General features: G+C 40.8%; 1 protein-coding gene across 1 annotated transcript in view; it reads right to left on the reverse strand.

The window, feature by feature from the left end:
• Nucleotides 1–1,411: 1,411 nt before the first annotated feature.
• The window catches only part of CAGE1 (cancer antigen 1), a 59,318-nt gene continuing 34,605 nt past the window's right edge, over nucleotides 1,412–26,124 (reverse strand). Inside the window, 7 exon segments of the mRNA XM_046004139.1 lie at nucleotides 1,412–2,540; nucleotides 2,542–2,568; nucleotides 2,570–2,626; nucleotides 2,837–2,876; nucleotides 5,572–5,640; nucleotides 13,311–13,381; nucleotides 14,359–14,463. Coding sequence (XP_045860095.1) covers nucleotides 2,418–2,540; nucleotides 2,542–2,568; nucleotides 2,570–2,626; nucleotides 2,837–2,876; nucleotides 5,572–5,640; nucleotides 13,311–13,381; nucleotides 14,359–14,463 — 492 coding nt within the window. The 3' untranslated portion in view covers nucleotides 1,412–2,417.

Genomic DNA, 26,124 nt, shown 5'->3' on the forward strand with positions numbered 1-26,124 from the left:
TGTCCTTGAGTCATGTACCAAAGGAGGTACATTCATTTTGAGACAACCCATGGGTAAAAGATCATAAATGTCTAATAATGTACACGGCAAACATAGAGCTTATGCATGGGCTCGTTTGCAGATGACCTATCTTAGTCCTTCCTTTCCAACTGCTTCATCACATTCGTGTGCGGATCCCAGAACTGCCTTAGCCATCCTTATGTTAATATTTGCCCTTCTCCTATCAAATTTTAATTTTTCTTAGAGGATCTCCTAAAACTATTAATAATAATGTATCTTTTAAAAAAAGATTTTATTTATTTATTTAACAGAGATCACAAGTAGGCAGAGAGGCAGGTAGAGAGAGGGGGAAGCAGGCTCCCCGCTGAGCAGAGAGCCCAACGTGGGGCTTGATTCCAGGACCCCAGGATCATGACCCAAGCTGAAGGCAGAGGCTTGAACCCACTGAGCTACCCAGGTGCCCCAATAATGTATCTTTTTAAAACCTGAATCACTTCTAGAACTTTCAGTGCTTAATGTTCTGAAACACAGCACTGTTGCAGTTGAAACGGGCTATGCATTTCTCATCATTCGTCTTAAAAGGTGTTGCAATTTGCTGAATTTTGTGAAGTTTACATTTAAGATTTGTCTTACAGAATTCCTCAGCAAAAATGACAATAATAATAATAATAGCTTTTATTTATTCATTTAAGTCCAGATATATATTCTCTGTATATTTTCCTCTTGTACTTAGCTGAGTAATTTAAGTGCAAAACTAATTTCAGCAAGCTAAAATCATCTCTTCCCTTCCAATAGTTGATTCAACAGCTACCTCGCCATCCTGGCTTTAAGATTTATCAAAAGAATAATACGCATGTATGTATATTTGTTTTTCTGATACATCTCACAAAATCAGTTGCCGCTGGTTCCTTTGTTTAAATTCAGAACTAATTCCTGAAAACTGTGTTAAGGTAGAATTATGAGGGTTACATCTTAGACCAGTCCTCTCCTTTCATCTGGGTTTTAATTCCAGAGGATTTCAGAATTAGTGTCTTAAAATTTGGTTGGTAGTAGGAAGAGCCTGCCTAGAAGAAAAAAGGATCTGTCCAGGGGGAAACAAACAGTTGAAATGAGATAAATTACTATTTTTATGTGTCATCCAAGAATTGATAATATGGAAGTGCTATTCTGTGTGAATGAAAATAGACATTTGGAAAAGAAGCCACTGTATTCCCTTGTTTATGCCAAAGTAGAATATGTTTCATTGTTCATGGGAATAAATTAGAAGAAAAGTAATCACATTTTTTGGAATGTAAAATTTTATCATTTATGTAGATTTTAATGTATTATTTATATGATGGACCTGGGTTCTATACTTAGTAATAATGACTCTGTTCCTGGATTGGTTGACAAAAATGATTAATGTTTAATCTTCAGTCCTGTTTAACCTAAATAATTTATATTTTCTTCTAAAACAACTGGCATCTAAAAACGAAAGGAAAAAATATATCTTTTAATTTTTAGGAAACACAGGCATTCAGTGATAGAACAGCTGATTCTTGATTCCATGTGGAATTCTTGATTACACATACAATTCTTATTCCATAAACAGCTAATTCTTAAACACACGTGGAAAAGGGATACGACCTATAGATAGATGAACTTCTCAGAAAATACCGATACTATATTTTAATAAGGATTTTTATTTGTTTCAACCTTTTTGCCATTAAGGAACATGACAAGGAATAAGGATGGTTGAATTTCCTCTTCCTTGGTTTGGTTGCCAGTTGGCAGAATGAAGACAAAGGAACAGAAGCAAGAATCTAAGTAATTCATGAAGTGACTCATCAGTACAGTATAACAAAGAGTTGGTAGTGTTAAGGTATTCTCATAACTCAACTATTAGAACAGCTGGGGCTCGGTGGGGCATATAGAGACATGCCCTTTGATTGTACCCTCTTCCACAAAGCTATGCCAGATATAAACCATGGGTTTTCATGAACACATACTCTTGGCCCAGGGTGGGACAAGGGCAACAGTGGCTGTATCTTCTATTAGAATTACTCCAGCATGGGTAGCATTGGTAATGGGTCCTGAGTCTGCCTAACACTCCCTCCTATTTCCTACCTATTCTGGGGTAGGTGCTTGGGAATACCAAAATGAACACGAGATAATCCCTGCACTCAAAGGGTTCTGGTCAAGCTGAGCTTGAGCTGGCAGATAAGTTTGTAAGGTGGGAACTAAAGTAAGAGGACACATTCTGAGAGAGAGCATTCTTGGCAGGGGAAACTGTATAGGCAATATCAGGAAGGCACGAAAATAACATAGCATGTTTGGAAAGGGGCAAGTGGTTTGATATAGTTGGGAGAAGGAAGCAGTGAATCAGAAGACTGGATAGGAAGGCGAGGGCCAGGTCATAGAGGACCTTATGTGCTATATTAGGGAGCTCGAACTGATTCAGAATGCAAAAGGGAACCATTGAAGAGTTTTATATAGGGAAGGGGCTTCATCTTATTTGCTTCTGAAAGATCTCGGCCTACTTGGTGGAGGATGGAAGGAAGGGGCACCCAGCTGGAGGCAGAAACACCAAGTAGATGTCTGTCATCCGCCAGAGAAGAAATGATGAGGGCCCGACATGAAGCAGTAGCTGTAGGGATGATGTGAAGACACCGATACAAGGAAAATTTCAGAGGGAGGGCTTCCCAGTTACAGGACGTATGATGATCAGAGGCCGAAGAGGCCTCATCTGAGGACAGAAAGGAAAACTAAGCTGAACATTCCTGAAATTTAATCTTGTGCTACTGTCAAATTACATGGAGATACAACATTCTTTATAGCAATCATCAATATGACTTACCGTGGTCAAGGACTTTGGGTGATTTTCTAATCTTCTGGGCCTGTAGGGAAGAGAAGAAGAATGAAGTTAAAAAAAAAAACAAACAAAAAACCAGGTGGTGGCAAGGAGGGCTTAAACAGTGAACCTAATGAACAAGGATGCCATTATTTGATAAATTCGTGCCCTCACTTTCAAGGAGAAATTGCCACTTAGTATAGAACTATCAGACCCTAAAAGATCAAGCTTTTCAGTGTATGTCATATATGGATCAGTCTCATTGCAATTGAATAAACATATTGAGCCACAGTCTTGCTATGTTTTAACATTCTCATGGATTTCTTTAGGATAAGATTATGGCTCCTTGAAAGTGATGAAGAACTAGAGGCCAAAAAAAAAAAAAAATCTGAAATTATTAACATGCTGGGCTCCCTCTTATCTCCTTATTTCCCACTCTTCCACTCCTGAACACAATCAGCACCAGGAGCACCATAATTCTGAGACAGTGCGGAAGTAGTCTAAAGCACATTCCCATTGTTGAATTTACTGAGGCCCATGGGAAGCTTCAGGGATGGGGACCGAAGGCTCCCGTAAGTCTCCAGTTTTCTAAGAAACAGCTTTGATCAGCTGGAAAGGGCCTTGCGAGGTCTTTAGCTCACCTGCCTTCCCCACCCCCACCCCTGGGCTTCAAGGCCAGTCTAAATCTATACAAAAGGGCCTCAAATCCACTTTATAATTGGCTAAATATCCGTGAACAACTATCTGAACTAGTGAAATATGTGAATTTATATACTAACTTTCTAATTTTAAAAGATTCCGGGGGAAAAAATATTCCACAGTTTCTGTCAGCAACTCAGAGAAGACTCATACTCAGTTTAAATCAGCAATTACTGAGCATCTGTAATATGCCAGGCATCAGATCATGTTCTTTCATATTAGGAAAAAAACCCTCATAGTTATCACTTTGCAAACACTAGTATAAATCTGCTAAGGGGTTTTACTTTTCAAACATAGTTGTATTGCAAATAGTATGCTGAGTATTCATGTCTTGCGACAAAGTCCAAATGCAACTTTAATGTCTGCCTCCCGTTTCTACTTTAGACTTTCTGCACTCGGGAGATTTTCCTTTGCCGACAGCTGAATGTGCAGCAGTCCCAGTGAGGTTTTGCTTACTCTGAGATAAGGTCAGTCCTCCCTGTGAGGCAGGCACACAGTCTCAATTTGGTAAGCAGCATGTCCAAGACTTAAATGTTAATCCTTTAATCGTCATTTAAAAGTGGGGTTTCTCATCCCCTCCTCTAAGTTAAGCCTTGTAGTTGGTGGACACCATCTGCCATTGGAGGTCAACTTCTGCTCTCTCTAGGTTTTCGACCTTATCCATTTGCAGGAGGAGGGAGGAGAAGCAAGGTGATAGGACATTTTCACTTGGCTTGGTGGCTTCAGAGTCCCTGGGCCTGGAAAGTAGCTAAGCTGAGTCTTTCTCTGTGCAGCTAACCAGGGCGAAGGACCTCTGTCCTACAGTTGCCCTTGACTGAGGCTGATGCATCTCTCCTCTGGTGGTCACTTGATACTCCTTCATCAGCTTGTAAGAATCTGGTATTCCCTTCCTGACTCTTGCTGCTGGTGTCCTTCCAGAAGGCTTTGGGCAGAGCCCAAGATAACTCAACTCCCTCCTGCTTGGTTCTTAACAAACTATCACACACATTTTTGGTCCTGGGGACAAGCTCAGAGAGAACAGGCAACCCCACAAAGCCCCTCTGGGGGGCTGCCACGGCTTGCTTTAGTTTTCTCAGGCAGGGTGCATCACGGATTCCCTGTTCCCCAAATTTTAGGAAATGCAGATCAAAGATCTCCAGGTGATCTTCTGGAAACCCCCTCACGAGGCTTTCAATAAAAGAGGTAGAATTATTTGAGGGCGATGGGAGTCCACAACATGACGGATTCAAAGAAATTTCTTCTCTAGTCTTCCCTACTCTCCACACTTTTTATATATGGGATCTGGCCAAGAGATACGAGTCATGAAACAGGTTCTTTGAAATTTCCTTCAGAAACTCTACATATGGGGAAAACTCACTCTCACTTTAAGAACGGGTGACTGGGGGCTCTTGGGTGGCTCAGTTGTTTAAGCGACTGCCTTTGGCTCAGGTCACGATCCTGGAGTACCAAGATCAAGTCCCGTATCAGCCTCCCTGCTCAGCAGGGAGTCTGCTTCTCCCTCTGACCCTCCACTTCTCCTGTGCATGAGCTCTCTCTCTTGAATAAATAAAGTATTAAAAAAAAAACCAACTTGTGACTATTTTATTAACACCTCAAGGACTAGGCCAGGAAGAATCCCATTTTAATATTCTACTATGGTCTTAATCAACCCCATATGGTTTGTGCATATCCCTTGCAGCATCAAATCCACAGAAATAATGGGTGGTAAGTTTGACATTCGTATAAGAAAATCTGGTCATAAAATACAAATGTAAGCTGTTTTGCTGTAGACAGAATCTTAGCTCATAATCTTTATAGCATCTTCCTTAGAGGAGATTGTAAGTTCCATGAGGGTAGGTATTCTGACTTTCCAATTCAAGTCCTACCAAAAACATTTATCAAGAAACTATTTTATGCTAGGTAAAATACCAAGAACTTGCATATATAGTTTATCTTAAGTTAAGAGAAGGAAAAAAGGTTTTTCTGATGTATTATCTATATGCTTATGTTTTAAAGTTAAAGACATTGTTATTTAGAAAAAAAAGAGAGAGAAAAAAACTTACCGTGGTTTTCTTGCTTTCTCTCTGGGCCTCCTAATTAAATCTTCCAAATGTTTATTTCTCTCTTCTAAACTGAAGGGAGGAACAATTGAATTTTATGACTAAAATTGACTTTTCCAAACTAATATTTTGTTGGACGATTTGAGAAGGGAGGATTTGAAAAGGTGAATTTAAATGGCAAACTAACTTTTTGGCAAAGTCTCTCATCCATCTACCTCAGCATATGACAATTTGGAATTCTTTCCTAGCAACTCCAATGATTTAATCAGCCTCTCCCTTTAGGGGGTCCAGCAGTGAGGAGGGAACGCAGACAGTGGTAAACCCACGAAGTGACAGTTCGATGTCCTATTCATTTATGCACACTGTGGGTAGAGAACTGATCCCTGCCAACATAATCCTGGGGGGTAACATGTTAAAAGCCACAGCCCCTGAACTGTGAACTGCTTGAACATGGGGAAATGTGTAGTAGCGTCATAGGAAGGATCACAGCACTCAGGGGCCTGTCGGATATTTACTTCTGTTCTACTTTAATGGCTTCCAGTAAGAATGATACTGGCAGGTTCCCTTCTTGCCTCTAGGAGGGCAAATTAATTAAAATAGTCTCTTCCCAAACTGCTTTCCCGGCCAGGGACAGTTTATCACTTTCCTGCAGCTGCTGAACAGATTACTACAACCTTGGTGGCTTGGAACAAGGCACATTTATTCGGGAGGTCAGAAGTCTGAAATCAGATGCACTGGGCTAAAATCAGGGTGTCAGCAAGGACATGCTCCCTCCAGAGGCTCCGAAGCAGTATTCTTGGCCTCGCCTTTTCCATCATGTCTGGCTGCAGTCCTAATTCCGTGGTTCCTGGCTTGTCAGCACAGCGCCTTTTCTGCCTGCTTGCTTGCTTGGTCATACTGCCTTCCTCCCTCATCAAATTTCTCTCTGCCTCCCTCTTACAACAATTGTGACTGTCTTTAGGGCTCCCCTGGATAATCTAGGATAATTTTGTCATCTCAAGATCCATCATTTAATCAGGTGGGCAAAGTCCCTTTTGCCAGATAAGGGCACATTCACAAGTTCCAGGGAATTTGGCTATCTTTGGGAAGCCATTACCCAGCCTACCACAGAGATAGGAAATTCTCTTGCGGAAGTCATAACCTCCAATGCAAATACCTATGGAAGAGTCAGGCAAGTATGTGAAATGAGTGCAGCCAGCTAAGGGGGGATTGGGGCAAACCAGAGAGCGTACACCCCTATTGTAGAGTCCTCTTCTAGACAACAGGTTTGAGCAACAGAAAATTGATCAAGGCAAAAGGGCCCGAGATGACCCCAACCCCTGAAATGAATACAGACAGGCCTATGAGGCAACTCACCTCGAAATATCCAGAAGCCCTCACTAACCAATGGGCTACTTACAACCAAACACAGTTACCCAAAAAGGGAAAATTCCAAATGTCCCATATCTCATTCCTTTTTCCTTTAAATACGGCTCCCACCCACTGCCTCATGGCAGACAGGGTCTGCTTTGATGTCCTGCCTACCACTTCTCTGCCGTGTATACAGTTGGATTTACTGAATAAACTCCTGTCTCCTTTGTTCTGCCTCCAGTGAATTCTTTCATGGCCTGAGAGCCCCAGCTTCCGTCAGATTAGGTCACCCCACATTCGGGGGCTCCCATCTGATGCGAAGAGACACCACACCTATTATCTGCCCGAAGAACAAAGTGGCAACTTGCGTCTTGCCTGATGTTGCCAAGTGGGAATGTTACAGCAATGATGGCAGATCTTACTTTTAAAGAGGAGCTGGAAATCAACATTTTTACAGGAAAACTTCCTTTTTTTTAATGATTATTTATTTATTTATTTGACAGAGAGAGATCACAAGTAGGCAGAGAGGCAGGCAGAGAGAGAGGGGGAAGCAGGCTCCCCGTGGAGCAGAGAGCCCCCGATGTAGGGCTCGATCTCAGGACCCTGGGATCATGACCTGAGCCGAAGGCAGAGATTTAACCCACTGAGCCACCCAGGCGCCCCGGAAATCTTCCTTTTTAAATATTGGCAGTCTTTCAAAAATAAGCATTATATGGGCAAAACAAAGCATATATCTCAGGATAAGACATGTAGGGTGGCATTTTGAAGCCTCTGCATTACTGTCCAGAGATACCAGGCTTTTGTTTTCCAAGGTTAGAGAGGAGACATTGTCCAATCCAGGAGGAGATGACAATCTTAAATAGGCCCTCTGTTTCCAAACAGCTTGAATCTATCATTTTGTCCTTCTTTCTCAGAGTTCTTTTGACCATTCTATGGTCCTTTGAATTTCCATATGAATTTCAGAATCAGCTCGTCCATTTCGATTTTGAAAGCCTGCTGACTTTTTATTGAGATTCCATTGACTCTGTAGATCAGCGTGAGGAGAAACGAAGGCTTCACAGTAATGATTCTGAAGAGCCATGAAAAGGTGTATCTCTTCATTTAGCTCAGTCTTCTTTATCCTCTCTCTACAGTGTTTTATACTTTGTATAGTCTTTCACATTTTTTGTCAAATTTATCCCTATGTAATTCATATTTTCAATGCTTTTAGAAATATTTTTATTTTTTAATTTAGATTTCTGATTGCCCATTGCTAGTATATAGAAATACTATTGATCTCATGTTCTGCAACTTTGTTCATCTCTCTTGTTTTTTTTAATAAAGATTTTTATTTATTTATGACAGAGAGTAAGAGAGGGAACACAAGCACAGGGGAGCTGGAGAGGGAGAAGCAGTCTCCCCGCCGAACAGGAAGCCCATATGGGGCTCGATCCCAGCACCCTGGGATCATGACCTGAGCCGAAGGCAGATGCTTAACTGACTGAGCCACCCAGATGCCCCTGTTCATCTCTTAATAGTCTTTTTTGTAGGGGTGCCTGGGTGGCTCAGTGGGTTAAAGCCTCTGCCTTCAGCTCAGGTCATGATCCCAGGGTCCTGGGATAGAGCCCCGCATTGGGCTCTCTGCTCAGCAGGGAGCCTGCTTCCCTCTCTCTCTGCCTGCCTCTCTGCCTACTGGTGATCTCTCTGTCAAATAAATAATAAATAAATAAATAAATAAATAAATAGTCTTTTTTGTAGATTTCATCATATTTTCTACACAGATGATCATGTCATTTAAAAAACAAATACATGAGGGTTTTGGAGGGGTGAGAGGTGGGAGGTTGGGTGAGCCTGGTGGTGGGTGTTATGGAGGGCATGTATTGCATGAGCACTGGGTGTGGTGCATAAACAATGAATTCTGGAACACTGAAAAGAAAAAAATTAAAATTGAAGTAAAAACAAAAAACAAAAAAACAAAAAACCCCCCACAAATTCATGGGCACCTGTGAGGCTCAGTCACTAAGTATCTGCCTTCAGCTCGGGCTATGATCCCAGGGTCCTGTGATCGAGCCCTGCATCGGGCTCCCTGCTCAACAGGAAGCCTGCTTCTCCCTCTCCCTCTCTCCCTGCTTGTGTTTCCTCTCTCGCCATCTCTCTCTATCAAATAAATAAACTCTAAAAAAATTCATTTACTTGTTCATTTTTAACTTGAATGCCTTTTATTTCCTTCTGGTTGCATTGGGCAGAACTTCCAAGTACAATATGAATAGAAATCATTTCTGATCTTGAAAAAGTATCAGTCTCTCATCCTCAAATAGGACTTTAACAGTATTTTTTCTATGGAGGTTCTTCATCATATTGAATGAGTTCCCTTCTGTTCCTAGTTTGTTTGGTGTTTGTATCAGGAGTGGCTTTTGTGAAATGTTTTTTCTGATGATCACAAGCTTTTTCCTTTTTAATTTTTTGTACGTTGTCCTATGTTAACAGGATTACTTCACATAGAGCTGACCCCCCCCCCCCATTTTTTGCCCATATAAGGTAACACTCACAGGTTTCAGGGATTAGGACATTATTATCTTGTAGGGAGCCATTTTTTCTATCTGCCGTAATTACTGTTCTGCCATTTACTTTTACCTCTTCTTTTTCTCATGCCAAACTTTTTTCATTAAAAAAGAAAAAAGAAGTCAAAGAAATACAATGGAATTGTGATTATAGAGCACTGTCAATGCTCTTTTAATATGTTACATATCTAAATGTGGCTATTTTGTTGGGGTTACATCTTAAAGGTTAACAACTGTTCACTTTATTATTCTCTGTGATCAAGATATAAAAACCATGGATTTTAAAAAAGATTTTATTTATTTATTTACTTGGTGGGGAGGGGCAGTGGGAGAGGGAGAGAGAGAATCTCAACCAGACTCTATGCTGAGCGCAGAACCTGACTCAGGGCTCAATAACATCACCCTGAGATCATAACCTGAGCGGAAACCAAGAGTCGGATGCTTAACTGACTGAGCCGCCCATGGATTTTTAACTGGGTGATGGGCATTTAAAAAAACCTCTGGGTTTTTTTTTTTATTTTTTATTTTTTTTAGATTTTATTTATTTATTTGACAGAGATCACAAGTAGGCAGAGAGGCAGGCAGAGAGAGAGGAAGGGAAGCAGGCTCCCTGCTGAGCAGAGAGCCCAATGTGATGCGGGGCTCGATCCCAGCACCCTGGGATCATGACCTGAGCTGAAGGCAGAGGCTTTAACCCACTGAGCCACCCAGGCGCCCCAAACCTATGGGTTTTTAAAAGCATGTTCAAGCCAGAAAAATACTATTGATCACCCTGTGTTTAGACTATAATGGAATTAGGAAGAAAGGTTATGGATTTACCCTCTGGAATTTTCTGTGATTTCTGATTTGGTTTTGCACAGAAAAACATTTATAGGGACTTCACATGGCTAGAAACCACAGGTGCTGTGAAAGGGCAGGAACTGTTATCTGTGAATGCAGTGTTGTCTATAAGAGACCTGCATGGCCATGGAAGTATGCTTTGAGGACTCAGTAGGTACTCTGGATGATAAATAATGACTACATTAATGTAAAGGAGACTGACAAGTGCCCTCAAAGCCTATAGACTATGGTCCACAATGGTCCACGATGGACAGACAATGAAATGGAAGATCACCCAGAATAACAAGGTAGCATGGCTGGAGAATATGGGAGGCCAGGATAGGAAAATGAACAGAGACTTTTTTTTTTTTATAACCCTCTACCCATTACTCCATGGGTATTACTGTGCCCCACTTGCTTATTCTTTAATATTCCAATAAGGACTAAGGTTTCTTCCCAAAGTTCATGCATATTTTTGCTAGGGAACTTTTGTTTGCTATTATATAGAGAGTTTAAAAAATTGGAATTATTTACAACGTGTTGCTCATGTACAGAAATTCAATTGACTTTGGAAGTTTTTCTTATAATTGTCAATTTTGCTAAAGTCATTTATAAATATCAGTAATTTATCTGTAGATTGTTTTGGGCTTTCTTTGTAGACAATTATATCATTGGAAAATAATGACAGTTTTGTTACTTTCATACCAACCTTTAGGACTTTTATTTCTTTCTCTCTTCTTATAGCACTGGTGAAGACTGCTAGCATCACTATCGCTAACTGCTATCGCTAAATAAAATTGGCAACAACCATGGGCTTATTTATCTTGTTCCTGAATTTTAGATGAAATACTTGGGAGTGTATCAGTTGATTATTATATTGGCTTTGGTTTTTTTTGGATGGAGGGATGGAAACGTAACTTTTTATCAAAAAGTAGATTCCCTTACTTGTATTTTTGTTATGAGTTCTAAAAAAAAATTCTTATTGTATACTGCTGTAGAATTCCAAACGTATCGAAATGGTATTTTCTCCTTTAATCAGTTAATGTGGTGGACTTAATAGACTATTAATAGACTTTCTAACGCTGATCCTTTCATTGTTGCAATAAATTCAATTTGCTCAGGATGTACTGTTGGTTTTTCTTTTCATTGCTGGATTCAGTTTATTTATGATTTTTGTTTAGAATTTTTGCATCTATATTTATGATGAAATTAGCTTATCAGTTATTTCTCAGGCTGTCCTTGTCTGTTTTAATGTTAAGATTATATTGTTTTTCTTTTTTTTTTTTAACAGAGAGAGACACAGCAAGAGGGAACACAAGCGGGGGGAGTGGGAGATGGAGAATAGGCTTCCCGCAGAGAAGGGAGCCTGATGTGGGGCTTGATCCCAGGGTGGTGGGATCATGATCTGAGCCAAAGGCAGACCCTGGTGAGTAGAATTTAGTGATTCATCACTTACATGTAATACCTAGTGCTCATCACAAGTGTCCTCTTTTTTTTTTTTTAAGATTTTATTTATTTTATTTGACAGAGATCACAAGTAGGCAGAGGCAGGCAGAGAGAGAGGAATGGAAGCAGGCTCCTTGCTGAGCAGAGAGCCTGATGCGGGGCTGGATCCCAGGACCCCGGGATCATGACCTGAGCTGAAGGCAGAGGCTTTAACCCACTGAGCCACCCAGGTGCCCCACAAGGGCCCTCTTTAATGACCACCACCCAGTTACCCCATCCCTCACCCACCTCCCTCCAACAATCCTCAGTTTATTCTCTATTGTTAAGAATCTCCTGGGGCTCCTGGGTGGCTCAGTGGGTTAAAGCCTCTGCCTTTGGCTCCGGTCATGGTCCCAGGGTCCCAGGGTCCTGGGATCAAGCCCCACATCAGGCTCTCTGTTCAGCGGGAGCCTGCTTCCTCTCTCTCTGCCTGCCTCTCTGTCTACTTGTGATCTCTCTCTGTCAAATAAATAAATAAAAAATCTTTAAAAAAAAAAAAAAAAAAAAAAAAAAAAAAAAAAAAAAAAAAGAGTCCTTATGGTTTGTTGCTTTATGATTTCACTCATAAGTGGAACTGAAGAAACAAAACAGGTGAAACTATGGGAAGGAGAATGGGGAGGGGGAACAAACCATCGCTTTTAGATAAAGACAAAAATTCTTAACATGGCCTTATCATCCTGAAGATGATACGGTTTCTGCCTGCTTTTCCAATCACATCTTGCCATTCCCCCTGCCTTGCTTTCAGCCACAGTGGAGATGTTATATCTCCTCAAATGTGAGTTAGCCCTGTAGAAATTTCATATTTGTGGTATCTTCCTATGTAAGATTAGACCTTTTGTTTAAGCTCTAGTGATAGCACGGTATAAATGAAATTGTGGGAAGGATTAGGAAACAGCTTATGAGAAATGAGGATAAGAAATGAGTGAAAAAATATGCAGAATTTTGCGGGGCACCAGGGTGGCTCAGTGGGTTAAGCCTCTGCCTTTGGCTCAGGTCATGATCTCAGGGTCCTGGGATCGAGCCCTGCATTGGGCTCTCTGCTCAGCAGGGAGCCTGCTTCCCCCCACCCCCGGCTGCCTCTTTGCCTATTTGTGATCTCTGTCTGCCAAATAAATAAATAAAATCTTTAAAAAAAATAAAAACACAAATTTTGGAGTATTTTCAAGCTGAATCCCATTCTAATGAGAGTTTAGTTTCATGCATGTTTCATGTGGTGTGCATTCAGAAACTTTTTTTGGATAAAGTCTAAGCATTGCAAGGTTATTTTACTTGAATACCAGGGAATAGCTTCTGAAGTTTTTGGATGTCTCTCACTAAGTCCGTCACCTCCTACCTCCCTGAAATCAAAGGGAGCTCTGAGAAAGGAAAATGAAAATCCAGTGATTCAAGCAGTCAGACGTTACACATACTATTTCATTGAAGAAATGGTCTTAATGTACAAAAACTGTACATTTTTCCTCCTCCTAGGAGATTAAGAACAGAAATTTGGCAAGCCAGAGAGCAATATGAGTACATGAGTACATTAAAAACTATGCTTTTTCAACTTACTGTGCAATTTGGGAGTGGGATATCGTGAGCCTTTGGTTAGCACATTCGATGATTTCTTCGTAGGATGTAACCTTGAGAAAAGAAGCTAAAAATTATTCTCTGACATAGAGTTTTTATTTTTTGCTTTAAAAAAACTCTACATACTGACATTCAATTATGTGACTCCCACCAGTAGTTTTACAGTAGGCAAAACAACTTTCTTATAGTTCTGAAATCAGGAATGTGAATAGAAATAGAATTATAAAGTGCCTACTCATCATGAAGGAGTGAAGTGTCAGAAAGCGGATAACTGTAGTGGGTCAACTATAATCCAGTTGTCCGGGTGCCTGGGTGCTCAGTGGGTTGAGCCTCTGCCTTCGGCTCAGGTCATGATCAGGGAGCCTGCTGCTTCCTCTCTCTCTCCCTGCCTCTCTGCCTACTTGTGATCTCTCTCTGTCAAATAAATAAATAAATAAAATCTTTAAAAATATATATATATATATATATATAATCCAGTTGTCTTCCTTACAAGCAGTGGATGTATCCACTAAGGGTAGGAGCCTGTTTGGTTAAAGTTAATGCAGCTTTTAGGAGGTAAACTAGAACGTTAAGTTGGCAAGATTTATAATTACCCTCAAAATGAAATCGCAATGCTAAGACTTGAAATTGCTGATGGCCGAGGTAAAGATACACAGAGTGTTCTTTGCTAGGTTGTCAGCTAAAAAAGCTAATGAGAGGGTTTTATAATGTCATTAAGAAGTAAAAGGAATCAATATAAATATTTCCATCACTCCTCAGGTACTTTGCAGCACCAAAATTCTATTATTTTAGTATTTGGCATAAGATTTCATTCATTCATTCATTCATTCATTCATTCATTCATTTATGAGAGATAGAGAGAGGGAGAGACAGAGGGAGAAGAAAGCTCCCTGCAGAATCTTGATGTAGGACTCGATCCCAGGACCTTGGGATCATGACCTGAGCTTGAAGGCGGACACTTAACCAACTGAGCCACCCAGGCACCTGGCATAGTTTTTAAAGGCAAAGATTTCTATAAGAAAATTTGTACCTTATTTATTAAGTTGCCTAAATGTCTTTGATATTTGTCATTTTCTTCAATGAGTCTGCTGCAGTGGTCTTCTTTTGATTCTAGAAGATTTCCCAATTTTGCAATCTATGGAGAAACATCAGTAAAAATACTAACCTAAAAACTGTCGTGTAAACCACGGACTGAGAATAAATGAGAACAGTGACCTAATCTTTATTCCAGGATTCTCTTAAACCAAGTTGTACCGTAAGTGAATCAATAGATGCTAATCCTAGTTAAAATGCATTTAGATAAGCAGAAATTATAATTTTATAATTAGTTATAATTCTCTCCAGTTTAACACTATGAAACAGCTTTGCAAATAATTTCACACTTGTTAGTGAATCCAAATGTCAACCCAAATCTTTACTACCCTACTACCTTCTTTTTTTTTTTTACCCTCTTTCCATTTATAACCAATACATAAACATATTTGATTCTGTCTAAAGCGCTGATGTGCTTGAGGATGCATGTTCAGGCTTGATAAATATTCTCAACTTGCATTAATAACGGCAAGTCTTAAAAAAAGTTTCAGTTCATATGTCATGTTCTGACCTAAGATCCAATGTTTAGTTGCAAAAATAAACAAACATCAAAAATTGTATTTCTAAAAGTGACATCTTGGACTGATTATCAAGAAAGGGTATTCACAAGTTCCCTTAGCAGTTACTTTAATTTTCAATTATAGAAGAAAAATGACAAAAATGTCCCCATTAAATACCAATGTTAAGGGGCACCTGGGTGGCTCAGTGGACTAAGACTCTACCTTCAGCTCGGGTCATGATCTTGGGGTCCTGGGATTGAGCCCTGCATCAGGCTCTTTGCTCAGCGGGAGCCTATCCCCCCCCCCGGGTACTTATGATCTCTCTCTCTCTGTCAAATAAATAAATAAAATCTTTAAAAAAAAAGAATGGCCATCAATCTTCTAATATTTTAGATATACTTATGTGTCTGTAGTAAAATCCCTTAGGAGAAGCAATGGCCAAACAAATTTCCAGCAGAAACAGCAGCTTTTTTTTTTAATATTTTATTTATTTGACAGAGAGAAATCACAACTAGGCAGAGAGGCAGGCAGAGGGAGAGGAGGAAGCAGGCTCCCCGCGGAGCAGAGAGCCAGATGTGGGGCTCGATCCCAGGACCCTGGGATCATGACCCGAGCTGAAGGCAGAGGCTTTAACCCACTGAGCCACCCAGGCACCCCAAACAGTAATCTTCTTATTCTTACTTTTTAAAAAAGATTTTATTTATTTATTTGACAGAGAGAGAGAGAGCGAGCACACATGAGCATGAGGAGGAGCAAAGACAGAGGGATGAGTAGACTCTGTGTTGAGCAAAGAGCCCAGAGGGAACCCAAAGGTCTCAGGACCCTAAGATCATGATCTGACATGACGTCAAGAGTCAGACCTTCAACCAACTGAGCCACCCAGGCACCCCTTATTCCTACTCTTTTTAAATGAATGGGGTCAATACCAAGTTAGTGATCCTATTCCTTTGACTACAGACATTATTTAAGGCAGGGAGTACAGATATTATACCTCAATTTAACAGATGAAATCAAGGTGAAGAAAATCTAAAAGTTTTAGAAAGGTATGTTTAGAATTGGAAAGACTGAAATCCATATTTATCAACCATTAGCATAGGGTTTTTCCCATTTTAGTCCTTTGCTTCTCCTCACCTGGACTCCTCACCTGGAGCTTCATATAGCTAATGGCCTCTTACTGAGGCAATATGGAATTGTTTCTTACTTCTGTTTTTCATTACAGACTTCATGACAGCATTTGGATTTCTTTAATGGGTTTCAAGATAAGAACACTTTTAAGTCCTTGGATTGAATTTTTAAATTTGCTAATCTCAAATTAAAGGAAGAAGAGGAAAACATTTTTAAGGGATATTTGTTTTAGAAATAAAGGAATAAAGAAGAGCCATCTGTACCCCAATGTTTATTGCAGCAATGGCCACGGTCGCCAAACTGTGGAAAGAACCAAGATGCCCTTCAACAGACCAATGGATAAGGAAGATGTGGTACATATACACAATGGAGTATTATGCCTCCATCAGAAAGGATGAATACCCAACTTTTGTAGCAACATGGACGGGACTGGAAGAGATTATGCTGAGCGAAATAAGTCAAGCAGAGAAAGTCAAGTATCATATGGTCTCACTTATTTGTGGAGCATAACAAAGAACACGGAGGACATGGGGAGATGGAGAGGAGAGGGAGTTGAGGGAAACTGTAAGGGGAGATGAACCATGAGAGACTATGGACTCTGAAAAACAACCAGAGGGTTTTGAAAGGGCGGCGGGGGGGGGGGGTGGGAGGTTGAGGAACCAGGTGGTGAGTAATAGGGAGGGCACATACTGCATGGAGCACTGGGTGTGGTGCAAAAACAATGAACACTGTTATGCTGAAAATAAAAAAATTTAAAAAAAATGAAAAAAAAAAGAAATAAAGGAATAGCTCTTGTAAAGCAATTTTTTGAATTATGGTGAAAAAGAATCAACATTTTAAGTTTTTGCTGAAGCATGTAAAATTTAGCTGCTTCAAGAGTATGAGAACATGATAAATTGCACAGATTTAAAAAGAGTATAGTTTGTTAAATTTTCACGTATGTGTACAACTATGAAGCCATCACCACAATCAAGATGATAAGCATATCCATCACCGCCCCTCCTCTTGCCTCTTGGTAATTCCTCCCTCCGGCTTGCCTGTCTTCCCTAACTCCCAGCCTCTATGGGAGCCCTGGGCAAATACCAATCTTGCTTTCTGTCACTAATGATTTGTCTTTTCTAGAATTTTAGGGAATAGAAGCAAACAGTATTTATTGTTGTCTGGCTCTTGTCATTCCACACAATTCTGAGATTCATCTATGTTGCATGTGTATCAGTAGTTCATCCCTTTTTCATTGCTCAGTAGTATTCCACTGCATGGACATGCCATAGTTAGTTTATCTATTCATCTGTTGGTTGGCATTGGAGTTGCTTTCAGTTTTCGGCTATTATAAATAAAGCTCCTAAGAAACTTCATGTGTAAGTCTTTGTATGAACATATGCTTTCTTATTTAACAAATATTTTATTTATTTGAGAGAGAGAATGTAAATGGTAGGGAGGGGGAGAGAGAGAGGGAGAAGCAGACTTCCTGCTGAGCAGGGAGCCCAACATGGAACTTGATCCCAGGACCCCAGGATCCTGATCTGAGCCCAAGGCAGATAATTAATGGACAGCCCCTGAACATATGCTTTCATTTCTCTTGGGTAAATACCTAAGAGTAGACCGATGGTATATCTTTTTAAGAAACTGCCAAAATGTTCTTCAAAGTGGCTGTACCATATTACATTCCCATCAGCAGCATTCCCGTCAGGTGCTCCACATCCTCATCAATCCTTGGTGTGGTCAGTGTTTTAACAGACACTGTAATAGGTATGTAGTGGTATTCATCATGGTTTTAACATGCATCTTAATGACGGCGAGTTTCTCTTCAGGTGCTTATTTGCTATCCGTGTATCATTTTAGTGAAGCATCTGTTAAAATCTTTTTGCCCACTTTTAAAAAAAAATATTTTATTTATTTATTTGACAGACAGAGAGGTCACATGTAGGCAGAGAGAGAGGGAGAATCAGGCTCCCCACTGAGCAGAGAACCCGATGCGGGGCTTGATCCCAGGACCCTGAGATCATGACCTGAGCCGAAGGCAGAGGCTTAAACCACTGAGCCACCCAGGTGCCCCTCTTTTTGCCCACTTTAAAAACAAAGATTATATTTGTTTTGAGAGAGAGAGAGAGAGAGAGCGTGCACACACACACACACACACACACACATATACACACACGCACACATGAGTACGGGGAGGAGCAGGGAGAGCTGGAGAGAGAGAATCTCAAACAGACTCCATGCTGAGCACGGAGCCCAACACGTGGGTCCATTTCACGACTCTGAGATCATTACCAGAGCCCAAATCAAGAGTCGGACACTTGACCCACTGAACCACCCAGGTACCCTTTTGCCCACTTTTTAAACTGGGTTATTTTCTTATTACAAAGTTAGGGTGCTTTACATATTCTAGATACAACTTATCTATTAAATCTGTGATTTTCAAATGTTTTCTTCTAGTCTGTGGCTTGCCTTTTCATTAAGACCTCAAATTTTAAAGCTTAAAAAAAATTCCAAAACAGAAAAGTTGTAGAAGACAGGGTACTAGAGCCAAATTACCAAAAAAGTCTAAAACATTTTCATGAAAACATACCAAAAAGTACTTTTTAATGTATAAAGTAATATTTACGTAATAATTTAAAGGATGTGGGGGTGGCAACATTTCTCTTTGGTAAAGGAAGATAACACAAAATAACATTGAATGTGGCTATTTGACTAATATTAATGAAAGCTTTCCTTTAATGTCATGTCTTTCCCTTGATGTCTCAGAGCTGCTGTTATGCTTCAGAGCTAAATGCTAGGAAATCTGAACCCACACCAAGTCTCCATCAAAAGAAAGCAGATTTGAATGAAGGGAGAGAAACTGAACATTAGTAAGGTGGCTTTCTATGTGCTTGGCTTAAAATGGCAGGAGGTAGGGGCACCTGGTGGCTCTGTCTGTTAAGCATTTGCCTTCCTCCAGGTCATGAACCCATGGTCCTGGGATTGAACCCTGAGTTGCGTCGGGCTCTCTACTCAGTGGTGAGTCTGCTTGTCTCCCTCTCCCTCTCCCTCTGCTGCTCTCCCTGCTTGTGCGTGCCCTCTGTCAAATGAATAGATATAAGCTTTAAAAAAATATGGCAAGATATAGGGGCACCTGGGTGTCTCAGTGGATTAAAGCCTCTGCCTTCTGCTCAGGTCATGATCCCAGGGTCCTGGGATCGAGCCCCGCCATCGAGCTTTCTTCTCCGTGGGGAGCCTGCTTCCCTCCCTCTCTCTCTGCCTGTCTCTCTGCCTACTTGTGATCTCTGTCAAATAAAAAAAAATATGGCAAGATATATGAGTCAAACAGATGACAGAACTCTGATTCACCAGATGGTTCACAGAGAAGAGCCTTCCCCGGGCTCTATTCTAGCTGGCCCTAAATTTCTGGATCCATAGATACTATCTATGACTGGAGCCACTGCCCCACCCCCAAGTTTGGTCAGTAATTCTTGTGGCTTCCGTTCTAGCCCTTTCACATGACATCTGTGCATGGTTTTGGCCCTGTTTCGTCTTAGTTCTTTGATTTTGGCATCCTCTGTTGCCCCCAGTGAGGATCTCTGCTCTCACTGGGAAACTCCTCCCCCTACTCCCACACCTTCAGCCTCCCCAGACAGTCACCATAACTAAGTGAAGGTAGAAGAGAAATCAGATTTGGGGACAAGCTAAATTGAAGATAAAGCAAAAAATCTTTAGATGGGTATCAGGCCCAGGAATAGGTATCGTACAAATTTAAAACACTATGGCTTGGAAGGTGGTGTGAAATCTGCACATAGTGGATATTATTAATTCTATCATAACTCTTATTCCTGAAAATATGTGTGTGTTGAAACCTGTGTTAAATGACAATTATTAAACTCCACATATATTAAAATCTACAGGTGAGACCATCCCACAGATACAACGGAAAAAGCAATATACTGAAAAACGTTCCATCTTACTGCAAGTATAAAGTAAAAGGCCAATTGTCTAGAAAAATTTCAGTGATAACATTTAATACTGCAAGGTTTTGGTGAAATAGTACCATGAACACACTGCTATCTGCAAGGTAAAGTTTAAGTCTTGAAAATTCATTTGATAGTGTACATAAAGCTCCACATGCTTCTTTATAGCTTGAAAAGCAGTAATCCCACTTTGATAATTTATTCTAAGGAACTAACACAATGGAAAAACCTCTCCAGGTAAAAGTAAAAAGAACTCAAATATCCAACAAGGGGAAGGGCTCAAAAAATATTTTATTTTCACTCTATGGAATATTGTGGAGTCATTGAAAATGATATGTACTCTACATACAATCTCTAAGGATAGCATAGTAACTTATAACTATGTAGCATAGTAGCATAGTAACTGATACTTAATTGAAGCAAAACTCAAGAGTTTACATACAGTATGATTTCAAGTCTGTAAAAACATGTGGACAAAGACTGGATGTATCTGAAATGTTCTAGTGTGAGCTACGATTTATTCTTATGTCAAAATACTACAAAGGCGTGGAAAAGGGTAAGTTACATCTACACCTATCACAAAAAAGAATCTTGCAATTATAAGATTGGGGGGGAATTCAGGAAAGGATATATAAGATGCAGTAAAGAAGACAGGCAAAACAATATGCACATCGTTTAAAGATAAATAAGCAGGAAACACAGACATGCATGGTAAAGGTAAACACTAAATTCAGGATAATGGTTACCACCGGGTGGAGGGGAGAAAAATGCAACTGGAGAGGGACACAGCGGGCTTCACCCATATTCACAATTCATTTCTTTATCTGGACAGTAGGTACCTGTCTATTTATTATATTAGTTTTTACACGGTTTGTTGTGAAATGTTTAAAATAAATACTTTTTAAGTTAGCATCAAAGCCCTCATAAAGTCCAGCAAGACCTCCTCACCCCAGGGTACATGAGGGCTGACAGCGGGGCAGTGGCGTGCTCTCCCATCTCCCCAGCACCTCCTCTTCCGTGGCATCTGCCCACGTGTGCTGGAGGGCATGGCACAGAGGCAGACCCACGGCAGCGGGGATGGGCCTTGACAATCAGCCCTGAAGCAGCAGGTTCCAAGGGTAGGGCTGAGTAAGGCAGAGGAAGAGTACCCATGTCTGGCCCTGTCCACAGCAACGTACACTTGACCAGAGCACAGCAGGAAGTTCTCTTGGAAAGCTGATTTCCACGATGTGTGGACGTGGCACTGAGCGGTGGAGAGAGAGGTGGAGAAGCCAGCCGGCTGCCAGAGCTGGCTGAGGGGCCCTCAGTCCAGGTGTCCATGTTCAGTCATGAAGTCCTCCAGCAAAAGATTCCCTAGGTGGGGTCCCTGCTATGCCCCTCCCCCATGTTCTAGATTTGTAGAATCAGTTCCAAGTTAATAAGGTATGAACTGCTCTAATATATTATGAGGCACTGAAATCCAGATTGCTAAAATAAATAAGGTCAACATATCTTGTATTAGTTTATTGGTGCTGTAAGAAACCATAAACTTAGTGGCTTACACTAACATAAATTTATTATCTACAGTTCCGTATGTTAGAAGTCTGACAGGGGTCTCCTCCTTTGGCTAAAGTTAAGTGTCAGCAGGTCTGTGTTCCTTTCTGAAGGCTTTAGGGAGATTTTCCAGCTGCTGAAGGCTGCCCACATTCCTTGGCTTGTGGTTCCTTTTCCTCATCTTCAAAGCCAGCAATGTTGCCTCTCTTACATTCTTCAGTCCTATCTCAGACAGGGCTGGATGCCTGAGATTAGATTGGGCCCATCCTGATAATTCAGGATAGTCTATCTCCATATCTCAAGGTCCTTGATTTAATCCCATCTGCGAAATCCCTTTTGCCACAAGTGCCCAGATTTCTTATTTTATTAAGGGATGCAAAGTCCCCATTGCCTTGTTCCAGGACTAGGATGTGGAGATCTTTGGGTGGCCATTACTGTGCCTACCACACACCCCTCTACTAGGATCACTGAGACCTTCTGTGATGAGGGGTACAAGTGGCCTGGTTGATACAGTCAAGCTAATTGGCTCTACCTAGTTCATAATTCCAGGTTTCCTAAGGAAAAAAAATGTTATTTTGCTTCCGTTAATACTTTTTCCCCATGTGGGTTATCTTACATTCTGCTCTTGTCAACTTAGAGAGAAAGTGTGTCAATGTAGAAATAACATTTCACCAGAACAGTAGATGTATCTATCATTGTTATGAATGGCCTAGGAGACTGGGACATCTGAAGGCTGACTGATTGATTGATTTTTTATTTTATTTTATATTTTTAAAATGTTTAAAAAAGATTTTATTTATTTATTAGACACAGAGAGAGAGATCACAAGTAGGCAGAGAGGCAGGCGGGGGGGGGGGGGGGGGGGAGGGGAAGCAGGCCCCCTGCTGAGCAGAGAGCTCAATGCAGGACCCGATCCCAGGATCCTGAGATCATGACGCGAGCCAAAGGCAGAGACTTAACCCACTTAGCCACCCAGGGGCCCCTGATTGATTGATTGATTGAACTTCCCTATAGCTAAAGTAAAACTGAAATCTGGCCATTTACATGGGTTTCATTATTAATGTGATGCAAACACACCTGTTTTCTCAAAGGAAGCTCTTATCCCCATGGCACTAAGTGAAACAATAATCTCTAAGAAATGGAGAAAGAGGTTTCCTAAGATTGCTGAGGGCATAGCACCAACCACCGCTTGGTAAAAGCAATTCTGTGAAGGCCAAGCCAGCATGTTCCACACAGCAGCTGAGAATAATCATGACCCAGTTTGTGACTCCTTATTAAGCAGTGAAATGAATTTATGACCAACACAAAAACATGGAATAGAAGAATAAAAAACCAGTGTTTCTTCTGTGTAGGGGTACATATGTATCTGACCAAGAAGCGAACTGTGTTTTCTACTGTGCAATACTCCGAGTGCCATGAGATGGCTGCACAGACAATCCTTCAGGGATGACAAGTCCTTAAACAAACTCTGAGTTGGTCAGCAAATAGGTTGATATTAGATCCCACAACAAGGGTCCGAGGTATAAGCATTGGTTCTTACGCTAGGGTCAGAATAGGATTTAGGAAAACTGAAGCCAGGAAGTTGAGGAATAGGGTGTGGTAGGCACAGTAATGGCCACCCAAAGATCTTACACCCTAGTCCCAGGACATGGCAATGGGGACTTAGCATCCCTTGATAAAATAAGTGCCCAGGGTGCTTGAGAGAGCAAGGAAACAGATGGTAAGGTTGACATCTTCCTGTGGAAACCAAAGAGCACACGTTGTACCTGACTGGACAGCCATCTCATCTGTGTGGCTGGAGTTCAAGTGAGCCCACAGTCTTCCTCAGGAGGCTGCTCAGTGGCAGAGAAGCCCACTAAACTCTAAAGCTTGCTCAAGGGAATACTGTGTCCAAACCCAGGAACTGGTGGGTATGTTTAATATTCAGAGGAACCATAAGACACTGGGTTGTGACTGTTTTCTTTTGTCTCCCTTAGAACATTTTTCCTAGAGTAGTAATTTTCTGTCTTACATCATATTTGTTTCCTTATTTTGTGGTTATAGGAGATGAACATGAAAATAATCTGCTACCTTCTAAGTATTTCCTTGACTAGAAATAAACATCTAACTGTGAAGATCATTAAAATAATAAATTAAATGTTTTATGTAATGCAGAGAATACTATAGTAAAGTGTGTGTGTGTGTGTGTGTAGTGAAGTGTGTATATATACATAGTAAAGTATAGTGAAGTATATGGTATTTTTTTAAATCTTCAACTATTATATAATAACAGTTAAAGGATATCTTCTATATTATCGGTTTAAAATATTTTATTTTATTTCTTTAAGGATTTTATTTATTTATTTGACATAAAGAGATCACAAGTAGGCAGAGAAAGAAGGGGGAAGCAGGCTCCCCGCTGAGCAGAAAGCCCGATGCGGGGCTCCATCCCAGGACCCTGAGATCATGACCTGAGCCGAAGTCAGAGGCTTAACCCACTGAGCCACCCAGGTGCCCCAGGATTTTATTTATTTATTTGACAGAGAGAGAAAGAGTGTGTACCGTACAAGCCAGGAAGCCACAGAGGGAGAGGGAGTAGCAGGCTCCCTGCTGAGTGGGGATTGCATCCCAGGATCCTGGGATCATGACCTAAGCTGAAGATAGATGCTTAACTGACGAGCCACCCAGGTGCCCCTAAAAATTTTTATTTTTATAAAAAGATTACTATTTTACTGAAGATGGGCTCTAGGAGGACCTTGTGGAATCATTATTATTAGCCTAACCTGAACCTTAAACCCCAGCACTATTAACTAGACTCTTGTCTGTTCACTCTGACCAAATCCCTGACTTCAGTGTACTTTATCCAAGGCTCCTAGGATCAGGAGACATTTTTGTCCCTGACAGTTAAATACACGTGGTGTTATTAGAGCCCAGCAGCAGGTGAAGCTGGGGTCAAAGACCCTATCTCAAGCTGGAGGAGGTCAGGAGGTGAAAGGAACAACGGGAAGTTCAGACTTGTGAAGAACCAAAAGCAAGGGGTCAGAAGGGCCACGAGATAAGCACATGACAAATAGTAAAGGACATATAAGCCATCAAATTTCACTCTAGCAGACCATGTCTTGCTGGCCTAGAGTTCCTTAGAGAATGAGAAGTGAGCCTTCTGGAGCATGCTTCTGCATTTCAAAAACTCTTTTACTTCAGAAAATTCCAAACACATACAAAAGTAGAGCAAGGAGTATAATGAAGCGCTGTGTGTCCATCACTTCACTTCAACAATTATCAGTATTTTTCCGTTGTCTTTTCATCTGTCTCCAACCTCCCGCCTCCCCAATTCTGCCATCTTTTCATTTCCCTGGAGTATTTAAAAGCAAACCTACTCACTCTATAAGAAAAGATACTTGCAAATGACATATCAGATAAAGGGCTAGAATCTAAAAGCTATAAAAAACTTACCAAACTCAACACCCAAAGAATAGCCCAATCAAGAAATGGGCAGAAGATATGACCAGACTTTCAAAGAAGACACACAAATAGCCAACAGACACATGAAAAAATGTTCCGCATCACTCGGCATCAGGGAAATACAAATCAAAACCACAATGAGATATCACCTCACACCAGTCAGAATGGCTGAAATGAACAAGTCAGGAAATGAGAGATGCTGGCGAGGATGTAGAGAAAGGGGAACCCTCCTACACTGTTGGTGGGAATGCAAGCTGGTGCAGCCACTCTGGAAAACAGCATGGAGGTTCCTCAAAAAGTTGAAAACAGAGCTACTCTATGACCAGCAGCTGCACTAATGGGTATGTATCCAAAAGATATGAATTTAGTGATCTGAAGGGGCACCTGCACCCCAGTGTTTATAGCAGCAATGTCCACAGTAGCCAAACTATGGAAAGAGCTCAGATGTCCACTGACAGATGAATGGATAAAGATGATGTGGTATATATTTACAATGGAATACTCAGCCATCAAAAAAAATGAAATCTTGCCATTTTTGCAACACTATGGGTGGAACGAGGGGATATTATGCTAAGCAAAATAAGCCAACCGGAGAAAGACAATTATCATATGGTTTCACTTATATGTGCAGAAGATCATAGGGGAAGAGAGGGAAAAATAAAACAAGATGAAATCAGAGAGGGAGAAAAATCATAAGAGACTCTTAATCATAGGTGATGTATATTAAGGAGGGCATGTGATATAATGAGCATCGGGTATTACATGAGAATGATGAGGAATGCCTGGGTGGCTCAGTCAATTGGGTGTCTGCCTTCAGCTCAGGACATGGTCCCAGGGTCTTGGGATCAAATCTGGCATTGAGCTCCCTGCTTGGCTGGGAGCCTGCTTCTCCCTCTGCCTGCCATTCCCCCTGCTTGTGCTTGTGTGCTCGCTCTCTCTCTCTCTGACAAGTGAATCTTAAAACAAAACAAAACAGAACTAAAAAGCTGTACTGGCTGTTACCCTCTTCACTTATACTCAAGCTTTAAAAAAATAAAAAGAATGATGAATCACTGAACTCTACTTCTGAAACTCATAATACATTATATGTTAATTAATTGAATTTAAGAGAAAAAAATAAAGCAAAATTAAACATTCTATTAATTCACTCATAAGTACTTT

This window comes from Meles meles, chromosome 5, assembly GCF_922984935.1.
Source record: "Meles meles chromosome 5, mMelMel3.1 paternal haplotype, whole genome shotgun sequence".
In the NCBI taxonomy this organism is placed as follows: domain Eukaryota; kingdom Metazoa; phylum Chordata; class Mammalia; order Carnivora; family Mustelidae; genus Meles; species Meles meles.